We start from the raw sequence: 24,166 nt of genomic DNA, 5'->3' as shown, positions 1-24,166 counted from the left end.
TGAGCCTTTCTTCTTAAGACCTCAACTTCAGGTGTTCTTGTAATTCTACAACAATTTGTGAAAGGAATATATAGCCTATAAAACAAGGGGTGGAGTCAAAGAGCAGCCAATAAAACCATGATCCAACTGGGGAAAAAAAGCTCATGGAATCCTGTGATGGTCAGTCAAGTTCAGAAAACAATAATTAACCTTAGCTGCTTTAGAGATGTAATAGTAATGATGTAAAATCTTTAATCCTTATCAGAAATAGTGATTACAAAGCCAGAGTGGAGTTAAAGATTTATGGAGATCTAAAGTATGAAGGAAATAGTCAACAAGCCTGTGTGTGCCAGATATTGCACTTAGTCCATGGAATACAAAGATAAAAATTCTGCCTATGACAATTAATAACAGTTTGAATAGGAAAGTCAAGAGTCATAGAACCATAAAAAAGAGGTGAACTCTGATTCATTAGGCATACATTTGAATGCAAGGTCTACCACCTCTATAACCAGGAAAATTTGCTTTACATCACAGGATCTAACATTTCTCATCAGTAATGAGAGACTCAGAGAATGCAAAGGTCTCTTCAAGCTCTGGATATATCATCTTTGTGCCTGGACATTATCATCTTAAAAAAGGGAAAATAATGTTTATAATACATTCCTAACAAGTTCCTCAAGAAACTCAAAAGAATTAATGTTTAAAAAGAGCTTTTGAACTTTAAATGCTGTATAAATATCAGTTATTACTGAGATTGCCTGCTGCTAATGAGGCTGTATATATATAGCTATAGCATGTGAACCCCTGAAGTGCTGGGAGGAGGAGGAAATGCCCATCACATATTCTCTACTCATCCACAGAGAAACTTACTTGGATGGAAGTCTCTATGGAAGCTTCACAATGAGACCAAACCCCAGTTGCCAAACAGGGCTAGAGATGTCATTCCAAAGCAAATAAAAAACCTCAGGTAATAATTAACTGCTAGCTTCCAACCACTGATAGGAAAATAAAATCTGTTCATCCTCTTCCCTAAATCACATAATCATGATTTCTGATTTGAAGGGTACTTGAAAGGCCATCTTACGAAAGCAAATACATGAACAAACATCTTGTCTGCAGCTGACCAAGCAAATGCTCATCCACTGAGTCATTTAAGTCATTTCTGTCCCTTCAGGAGCCCATTTGGGTCTTTCTTGACAAGGATATTGGAGTTGTTTGCCATTTCCTTCTCCAGCTCATTTTACACATGAGAAATTAAGGGAAACAGGGTAAAGTGACTTGCCCAGGGTCACATAGCTAGTAAGTGTCTAAGACTAGATTTGAACTTAGATCCTCCTTACTCCAGGACTGCCACTCTATCCAATGCATCACTTAGTCTTTCTTTGAAGACCTCCAAAGAAGGCAAACCTTCTACTTCCTGAGGCAACACCATTCCAATTCTGGGTAGTTCTAATCCTCAGGAATTTTCCACTCCCATCAATCCAGCATCTCTCTCTCTGTAACTTCCATGATTTCTCCTAATTCTGTTCTTTGCTGCCATGTGAATCAAGTCTAATCCATCTTGAAATATCATCATGCTTGAACCACACGTTCCTAACCTGTTTCTAACACAAGCAAAGCATACTCACTTTCTTCAGTTGAGCTTCAGATGGCAGAAAATAAAGCCCCCTCCAACCAATATTGGTTGTTCTTCTTTAAACATTTTCTTTTATTTTAGGATCATTTCTCAAATATGGCTGCCATGATTGGCACAGTATTTTATATTGAATATGACCATGGTGGAAGACAGTGTAACTGACATGTTCCTCATGCAAGACATGATACTCTTTTTCTTTTCTCATTTCAATTTTATTTTATTTTCAGCTCCACATTCTATCCCTGTATCATCTGCTCCCATCATCCATTGGTAAAGCAAGAAAAACAAAAACACAGTTATGGATATTATGCATTCAAAACAAAATCCCACTTTAGCTATATCCATATTCCAAAAATGGAAAAGAAAATTTAAAAAAAAATTTCTTCAATTTGTACTCTGAGTATATCAGCTCTCTGCCTAAAGCTGGATGGCATATTTCATCATGAGTCCTTTGGATGTATTTGGTCATAGTGCTTATCAGAGTTCCACAAACTTTCAAGTTGACTATTTTACAGTATTGTGATTATATAAATTGTTCTCCTGATTCTGCTCACTTCAATCTGTATCAGTTCAAGCAAGGCTTTTCAGATTTTTCTGAAAACATCCCTTCATTTTTTCTTGAAGTACAGTATTTGTTCCACCATACTGACATACCAGAACTTGTTCAGCCATTCCCCAATTAATAGCTATCTCCTCAGTTTCCAATTATTTGCTATAACAAATAGAGGTTCTATAAATATTTGTGCACATATGGGTCATTTTCCTCATTTTTTAATTTCTTTGGATTTTAGACTTTGAACCAATATTGAAGAATTTTAAGTGTATTTTGAGATTAACTGCTTTTTATTCATACTTCCAAATCACTTTATAGAATGATTAGATCACATCACTGCTCCAACAATACTGCATTAATGTACCTGTTTTCCCACAGGCCCTCTAGTATTGTCATTCCCACTTTTGTCAACATAGCCTATCTCATGGGCGCAAGATGGTACCTCAGAGTTGTATTAATTTGCATTTCCCTAATTATTAGTGACAGAGAGTTTTTCATATGGCTACTTATAACATGGTTTCATCTTTCTGAAAACTGATTATTCACACCCTATTACCACTTATTATTTGACAAATAGCTCTGTTCTAATAAATTTAACTAAGTTCCCTAAGTGTCTTAAAAATGAGACCTTTGTCAGAGAAATTTCCTGCAAACATTTTTCCCAGTTTCTTTCTTCAAATTTTAGCTTCTATCCATAGATCTGACAAGTAATTTGTCCCTACTCCTCTAGTTTACTTGTGATACCACACTTTGAATCTTAATCATGTATTCATTTTGAACTTATTCTGATATATTATGTGAGATATTGGTATACACTTGGTTTTTGCTAGACTTTTTAACAATAGTTTTTTTTTGAATACTGAGTTCTTGCCTCAAAATCTGGGATCTTCATTTTTTATCAAAAACTAGTTACTATGCTTGTTTGTTTCTCTAAATTCTATTCCCAATTTTTTCCACTACTCAACTTCTGTATTTGTAACCCAACACCAAGTTGTTTTTTGTTGTTTACAAATATGTTTCTGTAGTAGTATAGTTTAAATTCTGGTGGAGCACCTTTCATTTCCATTTTTTCAATGATTTCAAGCATATTTTTAACTTCTTGTTCCTTATACCACCAGTTAACTCCTTATATTTGACTCTCCCATTCTCATGCTTCTATTCTAAGTACTTCTCTCCCACTTCCAATCACACCAGTTTTCGCTTTCTTTTTGTGTATTGTCTTCCCCAATTAGATTGTAATTTTTTTGAAGGAAGAGACTATCTTTTTTTAATTTATATCTATAGTAGTTAGCTTAATTCTTAACCATAGTAGGTATTCAATTAATGTTTATTAAATTAATTGAATTGAACTTTAAATCAATTTTGTCATTATTGTTTAAACTCCATAAATTGATCCTTTGGTAGTTTGATAGAGGTGGCACTGAATAAGTAAACTAATGTAATTTTTTTATTTTAATATATTGTCTTGGTTTAACCATGAATAATTTACTTTTTTCTAATTATTTATATATGTTTTTATTTGTATGAAGAGTATTTTGTAATTATTTTCTTACAGTTAATCTGTGTATTGGCAAGTAGACTCACAACTATTTTGTCTTGTCTGCAATTGTTTCATTTTATTTTTAAGTCCTCTTTTTATTTTTCTGTTTTCATTCTGCTTTATGTTCAGCTTTAGATTATCTCTCTAGCCCAACACAATAGTATTCCATCACATTTATATATGAAAATTAATTCAGCCACTCCAAATTGATGAGCAGCCCTTAGTTTCTAGTTCTTTACCACCACCAAAAGAACTGCTGTAAATAGTTTTGTACAGTCCTTTTACTATTTCTTGAATCTCTTTGGGGTATACACCTAGTATCAAAATTGCTAGGTCAAAGGGAATGCACAGCTTAATGACTTTGGGGGGTATATTCTAAATTGCTTTCTTGAATGGTTGGACTAGCTCATAGCTCTATCAACAGTTTATAATTTTACCACATCCCCCTCCAACAGTTTTCTTTTTTTTTTTGTCATCTCAGCTAATCCATAGTTGTGACTTGGTATCTCAGACTGGTGTTATTTTTAAATATATTTAATTTATTTTGGCAAATATTTCCCAATTACATTTTAATAAAATCTTATAACTTGTTTTCAAATTATTGAGTTCCAATTTCTCTCTCCCACATTCACCTTCACAGTCCCTTTAAAGCCAACTAATACACCAACTATTGAGATGAAGTCATCCAAAACATATTTCCCTCTTAGACATGTGGCAAAAAGAAAGCAATAAAAAGTAAAAGCCGTAATAGAAGGTAATCAGAGGTCACCGATTCTCACTTTGAAGTTGAGAGCACTTTTTGTAATGAATTTTTTTGGAAATTTCTTGGATCATTTTCTTGATTAGAGCAGCAAAGTCTTCCATTGTTGATCATCATAACAATATTGCTGTTACTATGTACAGTGTCTCTGAATGGTTTTAATTTACTTTTCTCCAGTTATTAGTGGTTTTGAGCATTTTCATGCCTACTGATGGCTTTGATTTCTTCCTCAGAAAATTGCCTATTCATATCCCTTGACCACTTATCAACTGGAGATTCATTCTTATTCATACACATTTCACTTAGTTCTTTATATATTTTAGAAATGAGATCTTTCTCAGAAAAAAAAAAACTTGTTGCAAAGATATATTTCCAGTTTCCTGCTTTTCTTCTAAATTTTAGCAGCATTAGGTTTGTTTTTAATTTTGTATATTCAAAATTATTCATTTTGCCTCCCATGAAACTTGCTATCTCTTGTTTGGTCATGAACTCTTCCCCCACCCATAGGCCCCACAGGCAATTTTTCTATGCTCCAATAATTTCCTTAGGATATTACCATTTATAACTAAATCATATACCAATTTAGCACTTACCTTGGTACATAGTAGGGGGTTTGGTCTACAACTAGTGTCTGCCAGTCTACTTTCCAGTTTTCCTTGTAGTTTTGTCAAATAGTTCAGTCTTGTCCCAATAGCTGGAATCTTTGACTCTACAACTCAAGAGACTATTGTCATCATTTACTATTGTATATTGTGCATCTAATTTGTGCCTAAGTGGCTAATGATTTCAATTAATTTTAGTTGCCTCTCTAGGGTTCTGTAAGTAAATCTTCATATCACTGGCAAAAGCTGATAACTTGGTTCCTCTTTGCATATGCTTATTTTTTAATTTCTGTCTCTTGTCTTATTGCGTTAGCTAGCAATTCTAGTATAATATTGACTGGCAATGGTGGTTAAGGACATTCTTGCTTCTCTCCTGATCTTATTAGAAAGATTTCTAGCTAATACCCATGACAGATGATGCTTGCTTTTTATTTTAAGTACACATTATTTATCTTTTTAAGAAATACCTGTCAGCGTTTATGATTTCTAACTTTTTTAACAAAATGGTTGTGTTTTATAAAGAGTTTCTATATTTATTTAAATAATTTCACAAAAATATGTAGCCATCAAAAGCTAAAAAATGGAAATTTAATTACTCCTTGGATTCCAATACGCACTCTTATGAAATGTTTATAAATTATATTCGTATTAATAAAACATTTATATTTTATATAAATTAAGTTACTAAAATGTTTGTAGCAACATATTTTTGACTCACTAAGCCACACGCAGTAGGTGTTCCATGAATGGACATTCAGCAAAGGAGGTTGAGAAAGAATGGTCAGACAGAAAGCAGGAGCACCAAAACAGAGCAGAATCACAAAACACAGAGAGCAGAGAGCATCCATAAAGAGAAGATGGTCAACAGTGTCAGATGCTGAATGAGGTGAACAAGGATTAAAATCCGTATGAAGTCATCGATTTGAAAATTAAGAGTGCAGTAATAGAAATGGTATTACTATGGAAGAGGATAAAGAAGCTCTGCGAGCTCCCTGCACCCCAAAATTAGTCTAGAACAGGACTGTCGAACCTTAGGTTTTTATTGAAACAATAGAAACTATGTTTTGATTTGCCATTTTAGTGAGAGTTCTGCAGTAGCCCGGCTTCATTTACTAAAGCATTTATGTAAATTTCTGTGCCTGTAGGTGGGCCACATAAATCACACTGAGGACCACATGCTGCCCACAGGCTGCATTTTGGACAGCCCTGGTCTAGAACTTGGACCACACTTGCTAATGATTGGAAAATCCAAGATGAAGAAAAAAAAAAAAAACAACGAGCCATTTGTCCATCCCAGGGTGGCATAGGTAAAAATATAAAACTCTTTAGATATTGGCCAGAAATTGGCCCTATGTAACATTCCACTAACTAGAGACTTTGTCCAAGGGAAGTAAAAGGTTCGAAACAAATAGTGGGAAGTCCTGTAGGGTAGAGGTACAGGTGCAAACTGGCAAGTTGTCTCTTCCTACATCTTTCTGGATCATAGACGCAGTGTGAACTATGGAAGGAACCAGGACCCAGATGTGAGGATCAGTCACAGGCCCTAAAAAGCAAGGAGAAAGGTCAGAAGCAAACAACAGCAGTGCCTCAGACCCCAGGAAATGTATGTTCTTAGCTCTAGTTTTTAGACCAATATGAAGCCCACTGAGGAATAATAATGAAAAGAATCTCAGACCCAGAGGAAAGCCTACAGTTACATCACTCAGAATGAGGAGAGTTTTCCAACAGCCTGATAATGCCTTAGTTCAATAACAATCCATCACTACTCAGACCCAAATATAGGGCAGGAACATGCAGAACTCAGACTTCTTTTGGTCAAGGGGAAAGGAGAAGGAACTGATAAGACTTTGCCCTACTTATACCATCAAAACCTCATAAGGCCCAGAATGAGATCTCTTTTGTAGCATGGTATAACAAAACAATAATTCAAGAAAGTTACAACAGGGGGCGGAGCCAAGATGGCCTTGTGAAGGCAGCGTCTTACTGGAGCTCTCTCACAAGGTCTATCAGATTCCTATAAAAAAAGTGAATTTGAGCAGATTTGAGAGAGTTACAAACCACGAGCAGTCTGCGTGGGGCAAATTTCCGAGCCGGGAGAGTCTGAAAGGCCGGAGGAATGAACCTGCAGGCTCGGAGAGTGCTCAGTGCGGAGCTGCTCCAGACCAAGGCGGAAGCGGCTGGCCAAGAAATCCACGTGGGAGACGGGCTGGGAGAAAGCTGGGCGCCCAGAACCGGCAGAGATCCCCAGGACTCCCAACACAGGACGGCAGTCTGTGGGAGCAACGAGAGGCAGCGCACCGCCACCGGCCGTGAAAACACCCACTCCTGACGCTTACAAAATTCAGGAACTCGGCTTCTTGAACTTCCGGAAGACTCAATGGCCAGGTAAAAGGCTCTAATCCCTCCCCCCCTCACCCAGAGAATTCCTCGGGGAAAAAAAAAAAGAGAGAACTGAAACAGAGGAGAAAGTAGTGGGGCCTCACAGGACAAATACTACAAGCTCATTAGTCCCAGAGGGGCAGAGTCGGCAGGGGTCAACGCCAGGAGCCCAGACGTAACCTTGCTCCCCCAGGGGAAGTGCCAGACATCAGCTCAAACAACAAACAGCTGAGACCATTGCTGAAAAGCAAGTGCTGGAGAGCACCCGCAGGGAGTGAGACGCCAGGGAGCCAGACCTCTCCCCCACACCTCAGGAAACTGAAGGTTATAATTCTAGACTCACAACCCCCAGAATAAGAAAGCTGGGACAGAAAGCCCTGAGATCCACAGATAGAAATTCGTTGTAAAGCCAGCAAAAGGCAAACCAACATGAAGAAGAACACAAAAAAACCGAGGACAATAGATTCTTTTTATGGAAACAGACAGGATCAAAATATCAACATAGAAGAGGATAGCAATGACACGGTAGATACATCACATACCTCAAAAGCTAATATGAACTGGTCTCCAGCCCAAAAATCCCTGCTGGAAGAGCTAAAGGAGGATTTTAAAAACCAAATTAGGGAGCTAAAAGAAAATATGGAAAAAATGGAAAAAAAATTCACTGATGAAATCAAGTCCCTAAAGAATAAGATTGGCGAAAAGGATATTAAGATTGAGAATCTAGAGAGAGAAAAGGACACCCTGAGAGGCAAAATCAACCAATTGCAAATGGAGACTCAAAAGCAAAATGTAAACACTAACTCATTCAAAATTAGACTTGAGCAAGTGGAAGCTAATGAATCTATGAGGCATCAAGAAGTAATAAAACAAAACATAAAGAATGAAAAAATAGAAAAAAATGTGAAGTATGTGATTGGCAAAACAACTGACCTGGAAAATAGATCCAGGAGAGACAATTTGAGAGTTATTGGTCTACCGGAAATCCACGATGAAAAAAAGAGCCTTGACAGTATCTTCGAAGAAATTATCAAAGACAACTGCCTAGAGATCCTAGAACCAGAGGGCAAAATAGCCATTGAAAGAATTCACCGATCACCCCCTGAAAGAGATCCCAAACTGAAAACAACAAGAAATATTATAGCCAAATTTCAGAGCTATAAACTGAAGGAGAAAATACTGCAAGCAGCCAAAAAGAAGCAATTCAAATATCGTGGAACTACAGTCAGGATCACGCAGGATCTCGCAGCTTCCACATTAAAAGACAGGAGAAATTGGAATATGATATTCCGAAGGGCAAAGGAGCTGGGACTACAACCAAGGATCAACTACCCAGCAAAACTAAGCATAATTTTCCAGGCAAGGCGATGGACATTCAATGAAATAAGGGAATTCCAGACCTTCCTGATGAAAAGGCCAGAACTCAATGGAAAATTTGATCTCCAAACACAAAACTCAAGAGAGACATAAAAAGGTAACCAGGGGGAAAAACCCCACAAACCTCATTAACCAATAAGGGCAGGTTGTTTACATCTTTATCTGGCATTATATCATCTTATGTATGATTTATATGTATATGTGTATATATATATATATGTATATATATATGTGTATGTATATATATATATGTGTGTATGTATATATATATATATATATATACACACACATATACAAGTCATTCTTGTGAATGGTACAACTATTATGACAAATGAAAAGGATATACATAGGTTGTGAATGCCTGTATAAATTAACTGATGTAAAGATATAAAATATAAATAAGAGATATAAAGGGAGGGCTATGAGGGAAGTGGTAAGGAGGTAGTAGAAAAGGGTAAATTACACCAAATGAAGTGGCATAAAAACATATTATAGTAGAGGGAAAGAAGGGAGGGAGAAGAGCAGTATTTGAGCTTTACTGTCATCTGTCTGATCTAGCTCAAGAAGGGAATAACATACTCTGATAAGTTTAGAAATCTAACTTGTCCTACGGGAAGTGGGAGGGTAAGGGGGGAAAAAGGGAGGGGGGTGGGCAGAAGGGAGAGGAGAAGTAGCAAGTGGGTAACGGTAAGATAAGGGAAGGGAATAAAGAGGGAGGGTTAACTGAGGAAAGCAGCGGTCAAAAGCAAAACTTTGTTGAGGAGGAGAAGCGGAAAGGAAGAAATAAAAGCATAAACAGGGGGAATTAGGATGGAGAAAAAGACACAGATAGAAATCATAACCCTGAACGTGCAGGGAATGAACATTCTCACAAAACAGAAGCAGATAGCAGAATGGATTAAAAACCATAATCCTACAATATGCTGTTTACAAGAAAGGCATCTGAAACAGGGGGATACACATAGGGTTAAGGTAAAAGGCTGGAGTAAAATATATTGTGCCTCAGCTAAAGTAAAAAAAGCAGGTGTAGCAATCCTAATCTCAGACAAAGCAAAAGTAAAGATAGATCTAATTAAAAGAGATAAGGAAGGACATTATATCCTGCTAAAAGGCACCATAAACAATGAAGCAATATCATTGCTTAACATATATGCACCAAGTGGTAAGGCATACAAATTCTTAGAGGAGAGGTTAAGGGAGTTACAGGAAGAAATAGACAGCAAAACTATAATATTGGGAGACCTCAACCTCCCCCTTTCTGAACTTGATAAATCTAACCTCAAAATAAATAAGAAAAAAGTTAAGGAGGTAAACAGAATTTTAGAAAAGGCACATATGATAGACCTCTGGAGAAAACTGAATGGGGATAAAAAGGAATATACTTTCTTCTCCAAAGTACATGGTACATACTCAAAAATTGACCATGTACTAGGGCATAAAAACCTCACAATCCAGTGCAGAAAAGCAGAAGTAGTCAATGCATCCTTTTCAGATCATGATGCAATAAGAATCATTTTTAATAAAGTACCATGGAAAAATAAGCTAAAAACTAATTGGAAACTAAATAATTTAATTCTAAAGAGTGAGTGGGCCAAAGATCAAATCAGAGAAACAATTAATAATTTCCTTCAAGAGAATGACAATAATGAAACAACATACCAAAACTTATGGGATGCAGCAAAAGCAGTTCTTAGGGGAAGTTTTATATCTCTAAATGCCTACATGAATAAAATAGGTAAAGAGGAGATCAATGATCTGGGCAGACAGCTGAAAAAGCTAGAAAAAGAGCAAATTGAAAACCCCCAATTAAATACCAAATTAGAAATACTGAAAATCAAAGGAGAGATTAATAAAATTGAAACCAAGAAAACTATTGAATTAATAAATGAAACAAAGAGCTAGTTTTATGAAAAAACCAATAAAATTGACAAACCTTTGACCAATTTGATTAAAAAAAAGAAAGAAGAAAATCAAATTACCAGTATCAAAAAATGAAAAGGGTGAGGTCACTTCTAATGAAGAGGAAATCAAAACAATAATTAGGAATTATTTTGCCCAACTGTATGCCCATAAATTTGACAACCTTAGAGATATGGATGAATATCTACAAAAACATAAACTGCCCAGACTAACAGAGAAGGAAGTGAAATTTCTTAATGACCCCATATCAGAAAAAGAAATTGAGCAGGCCATCAACGAACTCCCTAGGAAAAAATCTCCAGGGACAGATGGTTTTACATGTGAATTCTATCAAACATTTAAAGAACAACTAATTCCAATACTTTGTAGACTATTTGGGAAAATAGGTGAAGAAGGAGTCCTACCAAATTCTTTCTATGACACAAATATGGTACTAATACCCAAACCAGGTAGAGTTAAAACAGAGAAAGAAAATTATAGACCAATTTCTCTAATGAATATTGATGCAAAAATTTTAAATAAAATATTAGCAAAAAGATTGCAGCAACTCATTACGAGAATAATACACCATGACCAGGTAGGATTTATTCCAGGAATGCAAGGCTGGTTCAATATTAGGAAAACTATTAGCATAATTGACCATATCAACAACAAAACTAGCAGAAACCATATGATCATCTCAATAGATGCAGAAAAAGCCTTTGACAAAGTACAACACCCATTCCTATTAAAAACACTAGAAAGCATAGGAATAAAGGGAACCTTCCTCAAAATTATAAATAGCATCTACCTAAAACCATCAACAAGCATTATTTGTAATGGGGATAAACTAGATGCATTCCCAATAAGACCAGGGGTGAAACAAGGATGTCCATTATCACCCCTATTATTCAATTTGGTTCTAGAAACATTAGCTGTAGCAATAAGAGAGGAAAAAGAAATTGAAGGAATTAGAATAGGAAAAGAAGAAACTAAATTATCACTTTTTGCCGATGATATGATGATTTATCTAGAGAATCCTAGAGAATCAAGTAAAAAACTACTTGAAATAATAAACAACTTTAGCAAAGTTGCAGGATATAAAATAAACCCACATAAATCCTCAGCATTCCTATACATTACTGACAAAGCCCAACAGCAAGAGATAGAAAGAGAAATTCCATTCAAAGTTACTGAAGGCACTATAAAATATTTGGCAGTCTATTTGCCAAGACAAACCCAGGGCCTATATGAACATAACTATGAAACACTTTTCACGCGAATAAAATCAGATCTAAATAAATGGAGAAATATCACTTGCTCATGGTTAGGCCGAGCTAATATAATAAAAATGACAATTTTACCTAAATTAATCTATCTATTCAGTGCCATACCAATCGAACTACCAAAAAATTTTTTTACTGAGCTGGACAAAATAATAACAAAATTCATTTGGAAAAACAAGAGGTCTAGAGTATCTAGGATATTAATGAAAAGACATGCTAGAGATGGTGGTTTAGCCACACCAGATATTAAACTGTACTACACAGCAGCAGTCACCAAAACTGCCTGGTACTGGTTAAGAAACAGGGGTGTGGATCATTGGAATAGGATAGGTACACAAGTAGGTGAAATCAACAAGTTTAGCAATCTACTCTTTGATAAACCCAAAGAAGCCAGTTTCTGGGCTAATAATTCACTATTTCACAAAAACTGTTGGGAAAATTGGAAAATGGTAGGGAAAAAACTGGGCATAGACCAATATCTTACACCATATACCAAAATAAAGTCAAAATGGGTTCATGATTTAGGAGTAAAAGTTGATACTCTAAGTAATTTGGGAAAGCAAGGAATAGTTTACTTATCAGATTTGTGGAAAAGTGAAGAATTCATGACGCAACAAGAGATAGAGAGCATTACAAAATGCAAAATGGATAATTTTGATTATGTCAAAATGAAATGTTTTTGTACAAAAAAAGCCAATGCAACAAGAATTAGGAGGGAAGCAGAAAATTGGGAGAAAATCTTTGCAACTAGTATCTCTGATAAAGGCCTCATCTCTAAAATATACAGGGAGCTAAGCCAAATATATAGGAATACAAGCCATTCCCCAATTGAGAAATGGTCAAAGGATATGAACAGGCAGTTTTCAGAGGAAGAAATTAAAACTATCTACAGGCATATGAAAAAATGCTCTCGATCGCTGCTGATTAGAGAAATGCAAATCAAAACAACTCTTAGATACCACATCTGTCCTGTCAGATTGGCTAAAATAACAAATCAGGAGAATGATAAATGCTGGAAAGGATGTGGGGAAATTGGAACATTGTTGTATTGCTGGTGGAGTTGTGAGCTGATCCAGCCATTTTGGAGGGCGGTGTGGAACTATGCCCAAAGGGCTATAGAAATGTTCATACCCTTTGACCCAGTAATACCACTTCTAGGGTTGTATCCCAAAGAAATCACGCAAGCGGTAAAAGGACCCATATGTACAAGAATATTTATAGCAGCTCTCTTTGTGGTAGCCAAGAATTGGAAAGCAAAGGGATGCCCATCAATTGGGGAATGGCTGAACAAGCTGTGGTATATGAAGGTGATGGAATACTATTTTGCCATAAGAAATGGGGATGATGCAGACTTCATAACAACCTGGAAAAACCTACACGACATAATGCTGAGTGAGCGGAGCAGAGCCAGGAGAACGTTGTGCACAGCCACAGATATGTGGATTCCGTGAGGACCAACCCTGACATACTGCGCTTCTCTCAGCAACCTAAAGGGGCAAGGACAACTCCAGGGGATTCACAATGGAGAATGCTATCTTCATTCAGAGAAAGAACTGCGAAGTTTGAATACAGACTGAGGCACACTACATGCTTGCCTTTTCTGCTTCTCTTTTGTTTTTGTTTTTGGGGTTTTTTTTTTTGGTTTTTTTTGGGGGGTTTTTTTTTGGTTCTGTTTCTTCTTTCTCATGATTCATTCGATTGGTCAAAATTCTTCTCCACGACTTGACTAGAGCATAAATTAATTCAATGCGAAGTTATACATGACAGTTATATGAGACTTCATGCCGTCTTGGGGAGGGAGGGGGGAGGGATGGGAGAAAAACTGGAACTCAAAACTATGTAGAACCGTGTGTGGTAAACTATAAATAAACAAAACACCTTTAAAAAAAAGAATCTATGCTGGATGTATCTACCATTATGCCTAAAAATAAATCTCTTCTGAGTTAAAAAAAAATGAGATTGGAGCAAGTGGAAGCTAGTGACTTTATGAGAACTCCAGATATTATAAAACAGAACCAAAGGAAAGAAAAAAATGGAAGACAATGTGAAATATCTCATTGGAAAAACCACTGACATGGAAAATAGATCCAGGAGAGAGAATTTAAAAATTATTGGACTACCTGAAAGCCATGATCAAAAAAAGAGCCTAGATATCATCTTTCAAGAAATTATCAAGGGGACCTGCCCTGATATTCTAGAGCCAGAGGATAAAATAGAAATTGAAAGAATCCATCGATCGCCTCCTCAAATAGATCCCAAAAAGAAATTTCCTAGGACCATTGTCACCAAATTCCAAAGCTCCCAGATTAAGGAGAAAATACTGCAAGCAGCACGAAAGAAACAATTTGAGTATTGTGGAAACACAATCAGAATAACCCAAGATCTGACAGCTTCTACATTAAGTGATCGAAGGGCTTAGAATGCAGTATTCTGAAGGTCAATGGAGCTAGGATTAAAACCAAGAATCACCTACCCAGCAAAACTGAGTATCATGCTCCAAAGCAAAATATGGACTTTCAATAAAATAGAGGACTTTCAAGCTTTCTCAGTGAAAAGACTAGAGCTGAATAGAAAATTTGACTTTCAAACACAAGAATCAATAGAAGCATGAAAAGGTAATCAAGAAAAAGAACAAGAAAAAGAAATTGCAAGGGACTTACTAAAGTTGAACTGTTTTTTTTACATTCCTACATGGAAAGATGATGTGTATGATTCATGAGACCTCAGTATTAGGGTAGCTGAAGGGAATATGCATATATACACATATGTGTGTATGTATATATATGTATATGTGTGTGTGCATGTATGTATATATGTATGTGTATATATATATAGAGAGAGAAAGATGAAGATGAAGGGAAGATATCTAAAAGAAATAAAATCAAATTAAGGGATGAGAGAGGAATATATTGAGAGAGGGAAATAGGGAGAGATAGAACAGGGTGGATTATACCGCATAAACGTGGCAAGAGGAAGTAGTTCTGGGTGGGGAGAGGGGAGAGGGCAGTTGAAGGGGAAATGAGTGAATCTTGCTCTCATCGGATTTGGCCTGAGGAAGGAATACCATACATACTCAATTGAGTATCTTACCCATCAGGAAAGAAGACAGAAGAAGATAAAAAAGGGGGGGGGATGATGGAGAGGAGGGCAGACGGGTGTGGAGGTAATCAAAAACAAACACTTTCGATAGGGGATAGGGTCAAGGGAGAAAATTCAATAAAGGCGGATGGGTTGGGAAGGAGCAAACTATAGTTAGTCTTTCGCAACACGAGTATTGTGGAAGGGTTATACATAATGATACACATGTGGCCTATGTTGACTTGCTTGACTTTTTAGGGAAGGTGGGTGGGAAGGGAAGAGGGGAGAGAATTTGGAACTCAAAGTTTTAAAAACAGATGTTCAAAAACAAAAAAAAGAGTTTTTGCATGCAACTAGAAAATAAGATACACAGGCAATGGGGTGTAGAAATTTATCTTGCCCTACAAGAAAGGAAGGGAAAAGGGAGTGGTAGGGGAGTGGGCTGACAGAAGTGAGGGCTGACTGGGGAACAGGGCAACCAGAATATGCACCATCTTGGAGTGGGGGGAGGGTAGAAATGGGGAGACAATTTGTAATTCAAACTCTTGTGAAAGTCAATGCTGAAAACTAAATATATTAAATAAATAAATTGACTGATTCAAATGGCAAAAGAGCTCCAAAAAGCCAATGAGGAGAAGAATGCCATGAAAGGCAGAATTAGCCAAATGGAAAAGGAGGTCCAAAAGACCACTGAAGCAAATACTCCCTTAAAAATGAGATTGGAGCAAGTGGAAGCTAGTGACTTGATAAGAAACCAAGATATTATGAAATAGAACCAAAGGAATGAAAAAAATTGAAGACAATGTGAAAAATCTCATTGGAAAAACCACTGACCTCAAGATAGGTCCAGGAGAGATAATTTAAAAATTATTGGACTACCTGAAAACCATGATGAAAAAAGAGCCTAGATAACATCTTTCAAGAAATTATCAAGGAGAACTGTCCTGATATTCTAGAGCCACAGGGCAATATAGAAATTTAAAGATCCTCCTCAAAAAGATCCCCAAAAGAAAACTCCTAGGAATATTGTCAGAAAATTCCAGAGCTCCCAGTTCAAGGAGAAAAAACCGCAAGCAGTCAGAAAGAAACAATTTGAGTACTGTGGAAACACAATTAGGATAATACAAGATCTAGCAGTTTCTACATTAAGAAATCAAAGGGCTTGGAATATTATATTCGGGAGGTCAATGGAACTAGAATTCAAACCAAGAATCACCTACCCAGCAAAACTGAGTATCATGCTGCAAGGCAAAATATGGATTTTCAATATAATAGAGGACTTTCAAGCTTTCTCAGTGAAAAGACCAGAGCTGAATAGAAAATTTGACTTTCAAACACAAGAATCAAGAGAAGCATGAAAAGGTAAACAAGAAAGAGAAATCATAAGGGATTTACTAAAGTTGAACCATTCTGTTTACATTCCTACATGGAAAGATGATGTGTATAATACATGAGGCCTCAGTATTAGGGTAGCTGAAGGGAATATACAGATATAGAGAGACAGAAGGCACAGGGTGAGTTAAAAATGATGGGATGATATCTAAAAAAATAAAATCAAATTTAGGGATGAGAAAGGAATATATTGAGAGAGGGAGAAAGGGAGAGATAAAATGGGGTAAATTATCTCACATTAAAGTGGCAAGAAAAAGCAAATCTGTAGGAAGGGAAGGTGGGGCAGGTGAGGGAGAATGAGTGAATTTTGCTCTCATTGAATTTGACCTGAGGAGGGAATAACATACAAACTCAAATGGGTATCTTACCCCATAGGAAAAAAGGAGGAAGGAGATAAAAAAGGGGGATGATAGAAGGGAGGGAAGATGGGGGAGGAGGTAATCAAAAGCAAACACTTTTGAAAAGGGACACGCTCAAAGAAGGAAATGGAATACAGGGGGATAGGCTAGGAAGGAGCAAAATATAGTTAGTCTTTCACAACATGAGTATTGTGGAAGGGTTTTACATAATGATATGCATGTGGCCTATGTGGAATTGCTTGCCATCTTAGGGAGGGTGGGTTGGGAAGGAAGAGGGGAGAGAATTTGGAACTCAAAGTTTTAAAAAGAGATGTTCAAAAAAAAGCTTTGGCCTGCATCTAGGGAGCAAGATATACAGGCAATGGGGCATAGAAATCTATCTCGCCCTGCAAGAAAGTAAGGGAGAAAGGGATGGGAGGGAGTGCAGTGACAGAAGGGAGGGCTGACTGGGGAATGGGGCAACCAGAATATGTGCCATCTTTGAGGGGGTGGAGGGTAGAAATGGGGAGAAAATTTGTAATTCGCTCTTGTGAAAATCAATGCTGAAAACTAAAAATATTAAAAAATTAATCCAAAAAAAAAGGAAAAAGAATGAAGAGAGTTAAAATAAGTTGGCTGCAATCCTTTAGCTATCTGCAACATTCACTGATCCAGCACAACTTATTCCCCAAAGCTTGGAGATAGACACAGCTGTATTGTAGGTAGCAATCAGTGAATGCAGAAATTGTTTTCTTGTTAGTACCATGCTCATGAGAGCTTATGCAAACTGCAAAAATGCCTAATTTACCTGGAGGATGTAATTTATGAGCCAAGATTATCTGAGATGTGTGAATACATTGGAAGACCACGGATGTAAATCAGCAAATAGTAATATTTTTATTTCATTTACATTTTCCAAAAGTTCAAAGTTTTTTATTTGAAATAATAATACAGTAAAGATATTGGTAGTAAAGATAAAAATATTGAACGGACACTCAATTTGTGGTTTCTCAATGTACATCAATTGTATCACTATAACCTAGTAATATCAAGTGGTACTAGTCTACTGGGTTTTATTTCATTTAGAACATGCTCAGCTGGATCGTTTTATGTGACATAACACTATTGAACATTATACAATGGTCCTTAGAGTGCAAAAGACCATCTGAAATACATAAGTACTCATTTTCCTGGTAAAAAAAAAAATCTTTTTTCTTTGTTTGCTTCATAAGGTAAATTAAGTTCCTCTTAAAATCCTAGGATTCCATGGCTTTGGACTAGAAGAGAAATCTTGGGCATGATTGTAGATAGGAATGAGTAGAATGAGAAGGAGAATTTCTAGTATTGGTTTGTCTGTTTGGTCCTTGGTACAGCCTGCAGGACAATGGGTACAGCTGGTGAAATGAGTGGCCGGTTGCTCAGCTTCAGAGGAACCTGCAACCATTAAGGAAAAAATAGAATTCAATAACTATCCAATACCAAACAACAGAGGAAAAGAGAAGTAGTTACAAGTGTTAATTATATCCAATGGAAAATAAGATTATAGAAATGATGACAGGGCAGTTAGGTGGCACAGTGAGTAGAACACCAGCCCTGGAGTCAGAAGGACCTGAGTTCAAATTCAGCCTCAGACAATTAACACACTTACTAGCTGTGTGACCTTGGGAAAGTCACTTAACCCCAATTGCCCTGCCTTCCACACTCCAAAAAAAAAATAATGAAGATGAAACCAGCTAGAGTGTCATGCAAAGGAGTGTTAGATTGATATGATTATAATAGAGACATAATGTAAGTTTGATCTCAGAAACTCTACGAAAATAGACAATCAGTCAATAAATATATATTAACTATATCCTTAAGTTTTATTAATACTAGTCTGTCATAATATAGAATCAAGCGTCTTGCTGAAATTCAGAGATTTTATTCACCCCAATTATCTTTAATACTACATATTTTTTCTCTCATAAAATAAAGGAATTAAAAGGGGGCTACTATTCATTGGTCTTCAAAAACTATGCTGTTTGCAACTAGGAATTTTGTATTTATGTTGTTCTTACTATAGTTAAATCCAATTAATTATATAGGAAAAACACTTTGTTTCTCTCTTGGCCTTCTGTATATTTCCATCTTAATAATGGTAAGCTAATCCTTAATAGCCTGCTAACAATAAACAGGCAAATTGCGTTGAATAAAATTTGGCATAGGATACTTCTCTACTTTGAAAATAAAAATCATCTCAATAAAACCCATTCTAAGTATTGAAACAAAAGATGTGACTGCTCACCTGTGTCTCTTTACAAGTTCTAAAGGAAAATTCCTGCAGGAGTCGGCTAGTTGCAAGTTTTATATTCATAAGTGCAAATCTCATCCCAATACAGTTTCGGGGACCAGCACCAAAGGGCAGGTACACATAGGGGTTAATGCTCCCTTTGTTTTCCTTGCTGAACCTGTTTTTTCAACATGGCAGGAGAAAAGAGATGAGTGGAAAAAAAGAAGATATAAGTCTTGTCTGAAGAACAATGAATCAGATTCTGAAACAGATGCATCTATCCATCAACCAAAAAACATTTATTTAGTGCCTGCTCTTTCCCAGGCACTCTGCTAAGTTCTGGTGATACATAAAGAGACAAAAGATATTCCTTGACCTCAAGGAGTTTGAAATCCAATGGGAGAGTCATCATGCAAAAAAAAAGAATCTATACGGGATAAATGGGAAATAATTAAAGCGGGAAAGCACTGAAATTAAGAAGGGTTGAGGAAACAGTCATATAGAAGGTAGGATTTCTATTGGGACTCAAATGAAGCCAGGGAGGTCAGAAGTCAGAATAGAACAGGGTGTGCAAGGAGAACAGCTAGAGAACATATTTGGAGCTGAGATGGAGTTTCTTCTTTGTGGAACAGCAAAGTGTTCAGTGAAATTAGAAGAAAATGTAAGTGTCAGGGCATACAGTGGAAGAAGACTGAAAAGGTATTAGAGGGCTAGTGTATAAAAGGTTTGGAATGCCAAATTTTGTATTTGTTCTTGGAGGCACTAAGGAGCCACTGGAGTTTATTGAGGATGGGTGTTACATGATCATTCCTGCACTTTAGGAATTCATTTTCATGGCTAGATGTAGAATGAATTGATGTGGGGAGAGATCTGAAGCAGGTCGACCCACCAGCAGCCTATCACAGTAATCTGAATGCCAGATGATGAGGTCATGCAACAGAGTGGGAGCAGCATCAGAAAAGAGAATATTTTTGAAAAATGTTGCATAGGTGAAATTAACAGGCCTTAGCAATAGATTGGTTATGGGGAAGGGAGGGGGAGAGAGATGGTGAGTAGTCAAGCATGATTCCAAGGCTGTGAATCTGAGAGACTGGGAGTATGTTGTTGCCAGAAATAAGTAAGGTTGGGAGGGTATCTATAGAGAAGGATAATGAATAATGTTTTGGTAATAATGAAGTTAAGATGTCTATTGGACATCTAGTTCAAGATGTCTAAAAGGCTTTTGGGGACTAGAGATTACACATTAAAGGTCAGTAGAGAGTCAAGGTGGGTAGATATGAAAATCATTGGCATAAAGATGCTAATTAAATCTATGGGAATTGATGAGCTCATCAAGTGAAGTGGCATAGCAGGAGAAGAGAAGAGGGTCCAAGTCAGAACCCTGAGGGACACCTAGGAATTAGAGACTGTGATCTGGAAGAAAACCCAATAAAAGAGACAGAGAAGGAGTGGTCAGATAGGAAGGAAGAGAACCAGGAGAGAGAGGGGTCCCAAAAACTTAGAGGGGAAAGAGTATCTAAGAGAATGATCAACTATGTCAAAGTTTCCAAAGAGGTTAAGGAGAATGAGGATTGAGGAAAAGGTCATTACATTTGGAAACTAAGAGCTCATTGGTAGCTGGAGAAACCAGTTTCAGTGAAATGATAAGATCAGAAGCAGAATTCTAAGACTCCAGCTGAACTCTCCCAAAATTCTCCTCTAAACAATGTTAAAATAACATATCAAATCAAATTCTAAAATGACATATTCAAAAAGAGGATGAGCTAAGACATTTTTTTCCAGGCCAGGAATATACAGTCTTGATAACTAAACCAGGAAGATCAAACAAAGAGAAAGAAAACTATTGACAAAATACTCAAATGAATATTGATAAGAAATGTTTAAATACTTGCTTAATGATTGGCTGAAGCCATAGAAGGTGGTAGCTACTTTACTTTGTGTTAAGTTTCTAAAAGCAAGTAAATAGATTCACTAGAACTAGAGCCAAGAGTTCCAGAGATAGCTGAACCCAGGACAGAGATCATAAAACTCTCTTTAGTCCTTGGTTTTTTTTTCTTTTTTTCTGGGTGAGGCAGTGGGGGAGTGAAATCTGCTTATGGACACAGCTCCGCAAGGACTCCTTATACCCAACCTCAATTTCCATTTTGTTCCAGAAAACTCTAAGGACACAGTTGCCAAGCCTCCCAGACAACAGAGATGGCAACACTGAAGTCTATGGTAGAATGACAAAAAATACCCATATTCTAGTCGTTGGCCCAAAACAGGAACTGCTTGGAGGAATATAAAGAAACTATAGCAACACAATGCATATCATGAAGCATCCTATAAAGGTAACTCATCAAGCTGAGAAGCAGTATGTGTGGTGGAAGGAGTACTTCACTTGAGAGTTTAAATATCAGGATTTAAGTATCAGCCCTGAGAATAGGAGCTGTGTCACTTCTACCATGTTACCTAACCTCTCTGCACCCCAATTTCTTCACTTGGAAAGTGGGGATAATATCAGTACTCCAACTATGTGCCTCACAGGTGAACTACAAGGAAAAATCCTTTGGAAATCTTGAATTCCTATTATATTTATGAGGTATTATCATTTGTCATGAGAGCAAAGTAGAAGGACAGATATTGTGGTGGCACTGGAGAAGCTTTCTTTTTTAATAATAAATTGATTTTTTATTTTTAGTTTACAACACTCAGTTCCACAAGTTTTTGGGTTCCAAATTATCTCTCCATCTCTCTCCTGCCCCCTCTCCCTCAAGACTGAATGTAATCCAATGTAGGTTCTACATACACCTTCTCACTGAACTTATTTACAATCCAGTTATAAAGAAGAATTATAACCAGTGGAATGAATTATGAGAAAGGAGAGATGAAACCAAAAATGAAAGAAAAAAAGAGAGATCAAAAAGTTTGCCTCGATCTGCATTCAGACTCCATAATTCTTTTTCTTTATGTGCATAGTTTGTTTTTCATCATGAGTCTTTTAGAGCTGTCTTTGAACCTTGCATTGTTGAGAGGAGTCAAGTCTATCAAAGTTAGTCCTTACAGATACCAGGTGTCTGTAATTGAGTATAATGTTCTCCTGGTTCTGCTCCCCTCACTCAGCATCAGATCATATAAGTCATTCCAGGTTATAATGATGTCAGTCTGCTCCTCATTGCTTATAGTACAATAGTATTTCATTACATTCATATACCAGAATTAGTTTAGCCATTCCCCATTTGATGGGTATCCCCTTGATTCCCAATTCTTTGCCACCACAAAAAGAGATGCTATAAGTGTATTGTACATACAGGTCCCTTTCCCACTTATATTATCTCCTTGGGATATAGCCCTAGAAGTGGTATTGCTGGGTCAAACATAGGTACATTTTTATAACCCTTTGGCATAGCTCCAAATTACTCTCCAGAATGGCTAGAGCAGCTCACAACTCCACCAACAATGTAACAATGTTCCAATTTTCCCACATCCTCTCCAGCATTTATCATTTTCCTGTTTGGTTATGTTAGCCAATCTGACAGGAGAGATGTGGTACCTAAGAGTTGTTTTGATTTGCATTTCTCCAATCAATAGTGATCTAGAGCATTTTTTCATATGCCTATAGATATCTTTAATTTCTTCCTCTGAAAACTGCCTGCTCGTATCTTTTCACCATTTCTCAGTTGGGGAATGATTGTATTCCTACAAATTTGGCTCCATTCCTTGTATATTTTAGATATGAGGCCTTTATCAGAGACACAACTTGTAAAAATTTTCTCCCAATTTTCTGCTTTCCTCCTAATCTTTGTTGCATTGGCTTTGTTTATACAAAAGCTTTTCAATTTAACATAATCAAGATTATCCATTTGTCATTTTGAAATGCTCTCTATCTCTTGTTGCATCATGAATTCTTCCCTTCCCTATAAATCTGAAAAGTACACTATTCCTTGCTCTCCCAATTTGCTTATAATATCAGCCTTTATTCCTAAATCATGAATCCATTTTGACTTTATTTTGGTATACAGTGTAAGGTATTAGTCTATGCCCAGTTTCTCCCATACCATTTTAAATGGAGCTTTGCTTAAACAATAAATAGTATCTTTTAAACCAATAGCAAACATTATCTATAATAGCAATAAACTAGAAGTCTTCCCAATGAGATCAGGGGTGAAACAAGGATGTCCATCATCACCATTATTATTCAGTATTGTACCAAAACTGTCAGCAATAGCAATAGACAAGAAAAAGATATTGAAGAAATAGGAAAGGCAATGAGGGAGGAAAAAAAAAAACACTATCCCTCTTTGAATATAGTTAGATGTGTACTTAGAGAATGCTAGAGAATCAAACTAACCAAATCTAGTCAAAATAATTAACAACTTCAGCAAACTGGCAATATATAAAAGGAATCCACATAAATCATCAGGATTCAGAAAAGGATAGAAACAGAACTTTCATTTAAAACGACTGTAGAAAACTCAAAATACTTGGGAGTCTTCCTGCAAAAAAAAACACACAGAAACTATATAAACATAATTACAAAAGATTTTTCACACAAATAAAGGTAGCTCTAAACTACAGTAAAAATGTAAGTGGTTGGTGCCGACCCCGGGGCTGTTAGGACCCTAGCACTTGGCCTGTTTCCTGGGTAAAACCTGACAGGCTTAGTAGGAGTTGGAACGGCAGGCGCCCGGAGGGTGGGCCTCTGCCCTTAGCAGCCCCTGTAGTCGTCCTACACATGCAGGCAGAGTCTGTCCACAAAGGACTCACAAGCCCAGAAGGAGGGATCCAGCTGGCCATTATCTAATACTCTTGAACCAGTGCCTAACACCATGTCTGACATAATGTTTTGTTACTTTACTTACTGGAATATCTTTGATACTTTACGGGGACATCCTGCCTCATGCCTCACGTAGCTCATACAGCTCTGATGCCATTTTGCAACATGCCCGAGCATTCCCATGCCCCCATAGATACTGTAGGACAGTATCCCCCTTTGTTCCCATACCCCTACAGAAACTATCTTGCAACAGTCCTAATCTTTCCCATCCCTATATCAATACCCATACCAGAACAAAGTACAACAATATACCTATAAT

At 36.8% G+C, this 24,166-nt stretch overlaps 1 protein-coding gene across 1 annotated transcript in view; it reads right to left on the bottom strand.

Moving 5' to 3' along the window:
- Positions 1-17,733: 17,733 nt before the first annotated feature.
- LOC118833855 (cytochrome P450 3A24-like) overlaps positions 17,734-24,166 on the bottom strand; it is a 44,478-nt gene continuing 38,045 nt past the window's right edge. The window contains exons 12-13 of the mRNA XM_036741271.1: positions 19,107-19,269; positions 17,734-18,256 (exon numbers count right to left, since the gene is read on the bottom strand). Of these exons, the coding sequence (XP_036597166.1) occupies positions 18,161-18,256; positions 19,107-19,269 (259 nt within the window). The 3' untranslated portion in view covers positions 17,734-18,160. The remainder of the gene's footprint in view (positions 18,257-19,106; positions 19,270-24,166) is intronic.

This window comes from Trichosurus vulpecula, chromosome 1, assembly GCF_011100635.1.
Source record: "Trichosurus vulpecula isolate mTriVul1 chromosome 1, mTriVul1.pri, whole genome shotgun sequence".
NCBI lineage: Eukaryota > Metazoa > Chordata > Mammalia > Diprotodontia > Phalangeridae > Trichosurus > Trichosurus vulpecula.
This window is presented reverse-complemented; position numbering and strand designations above follow the sequence as displayed.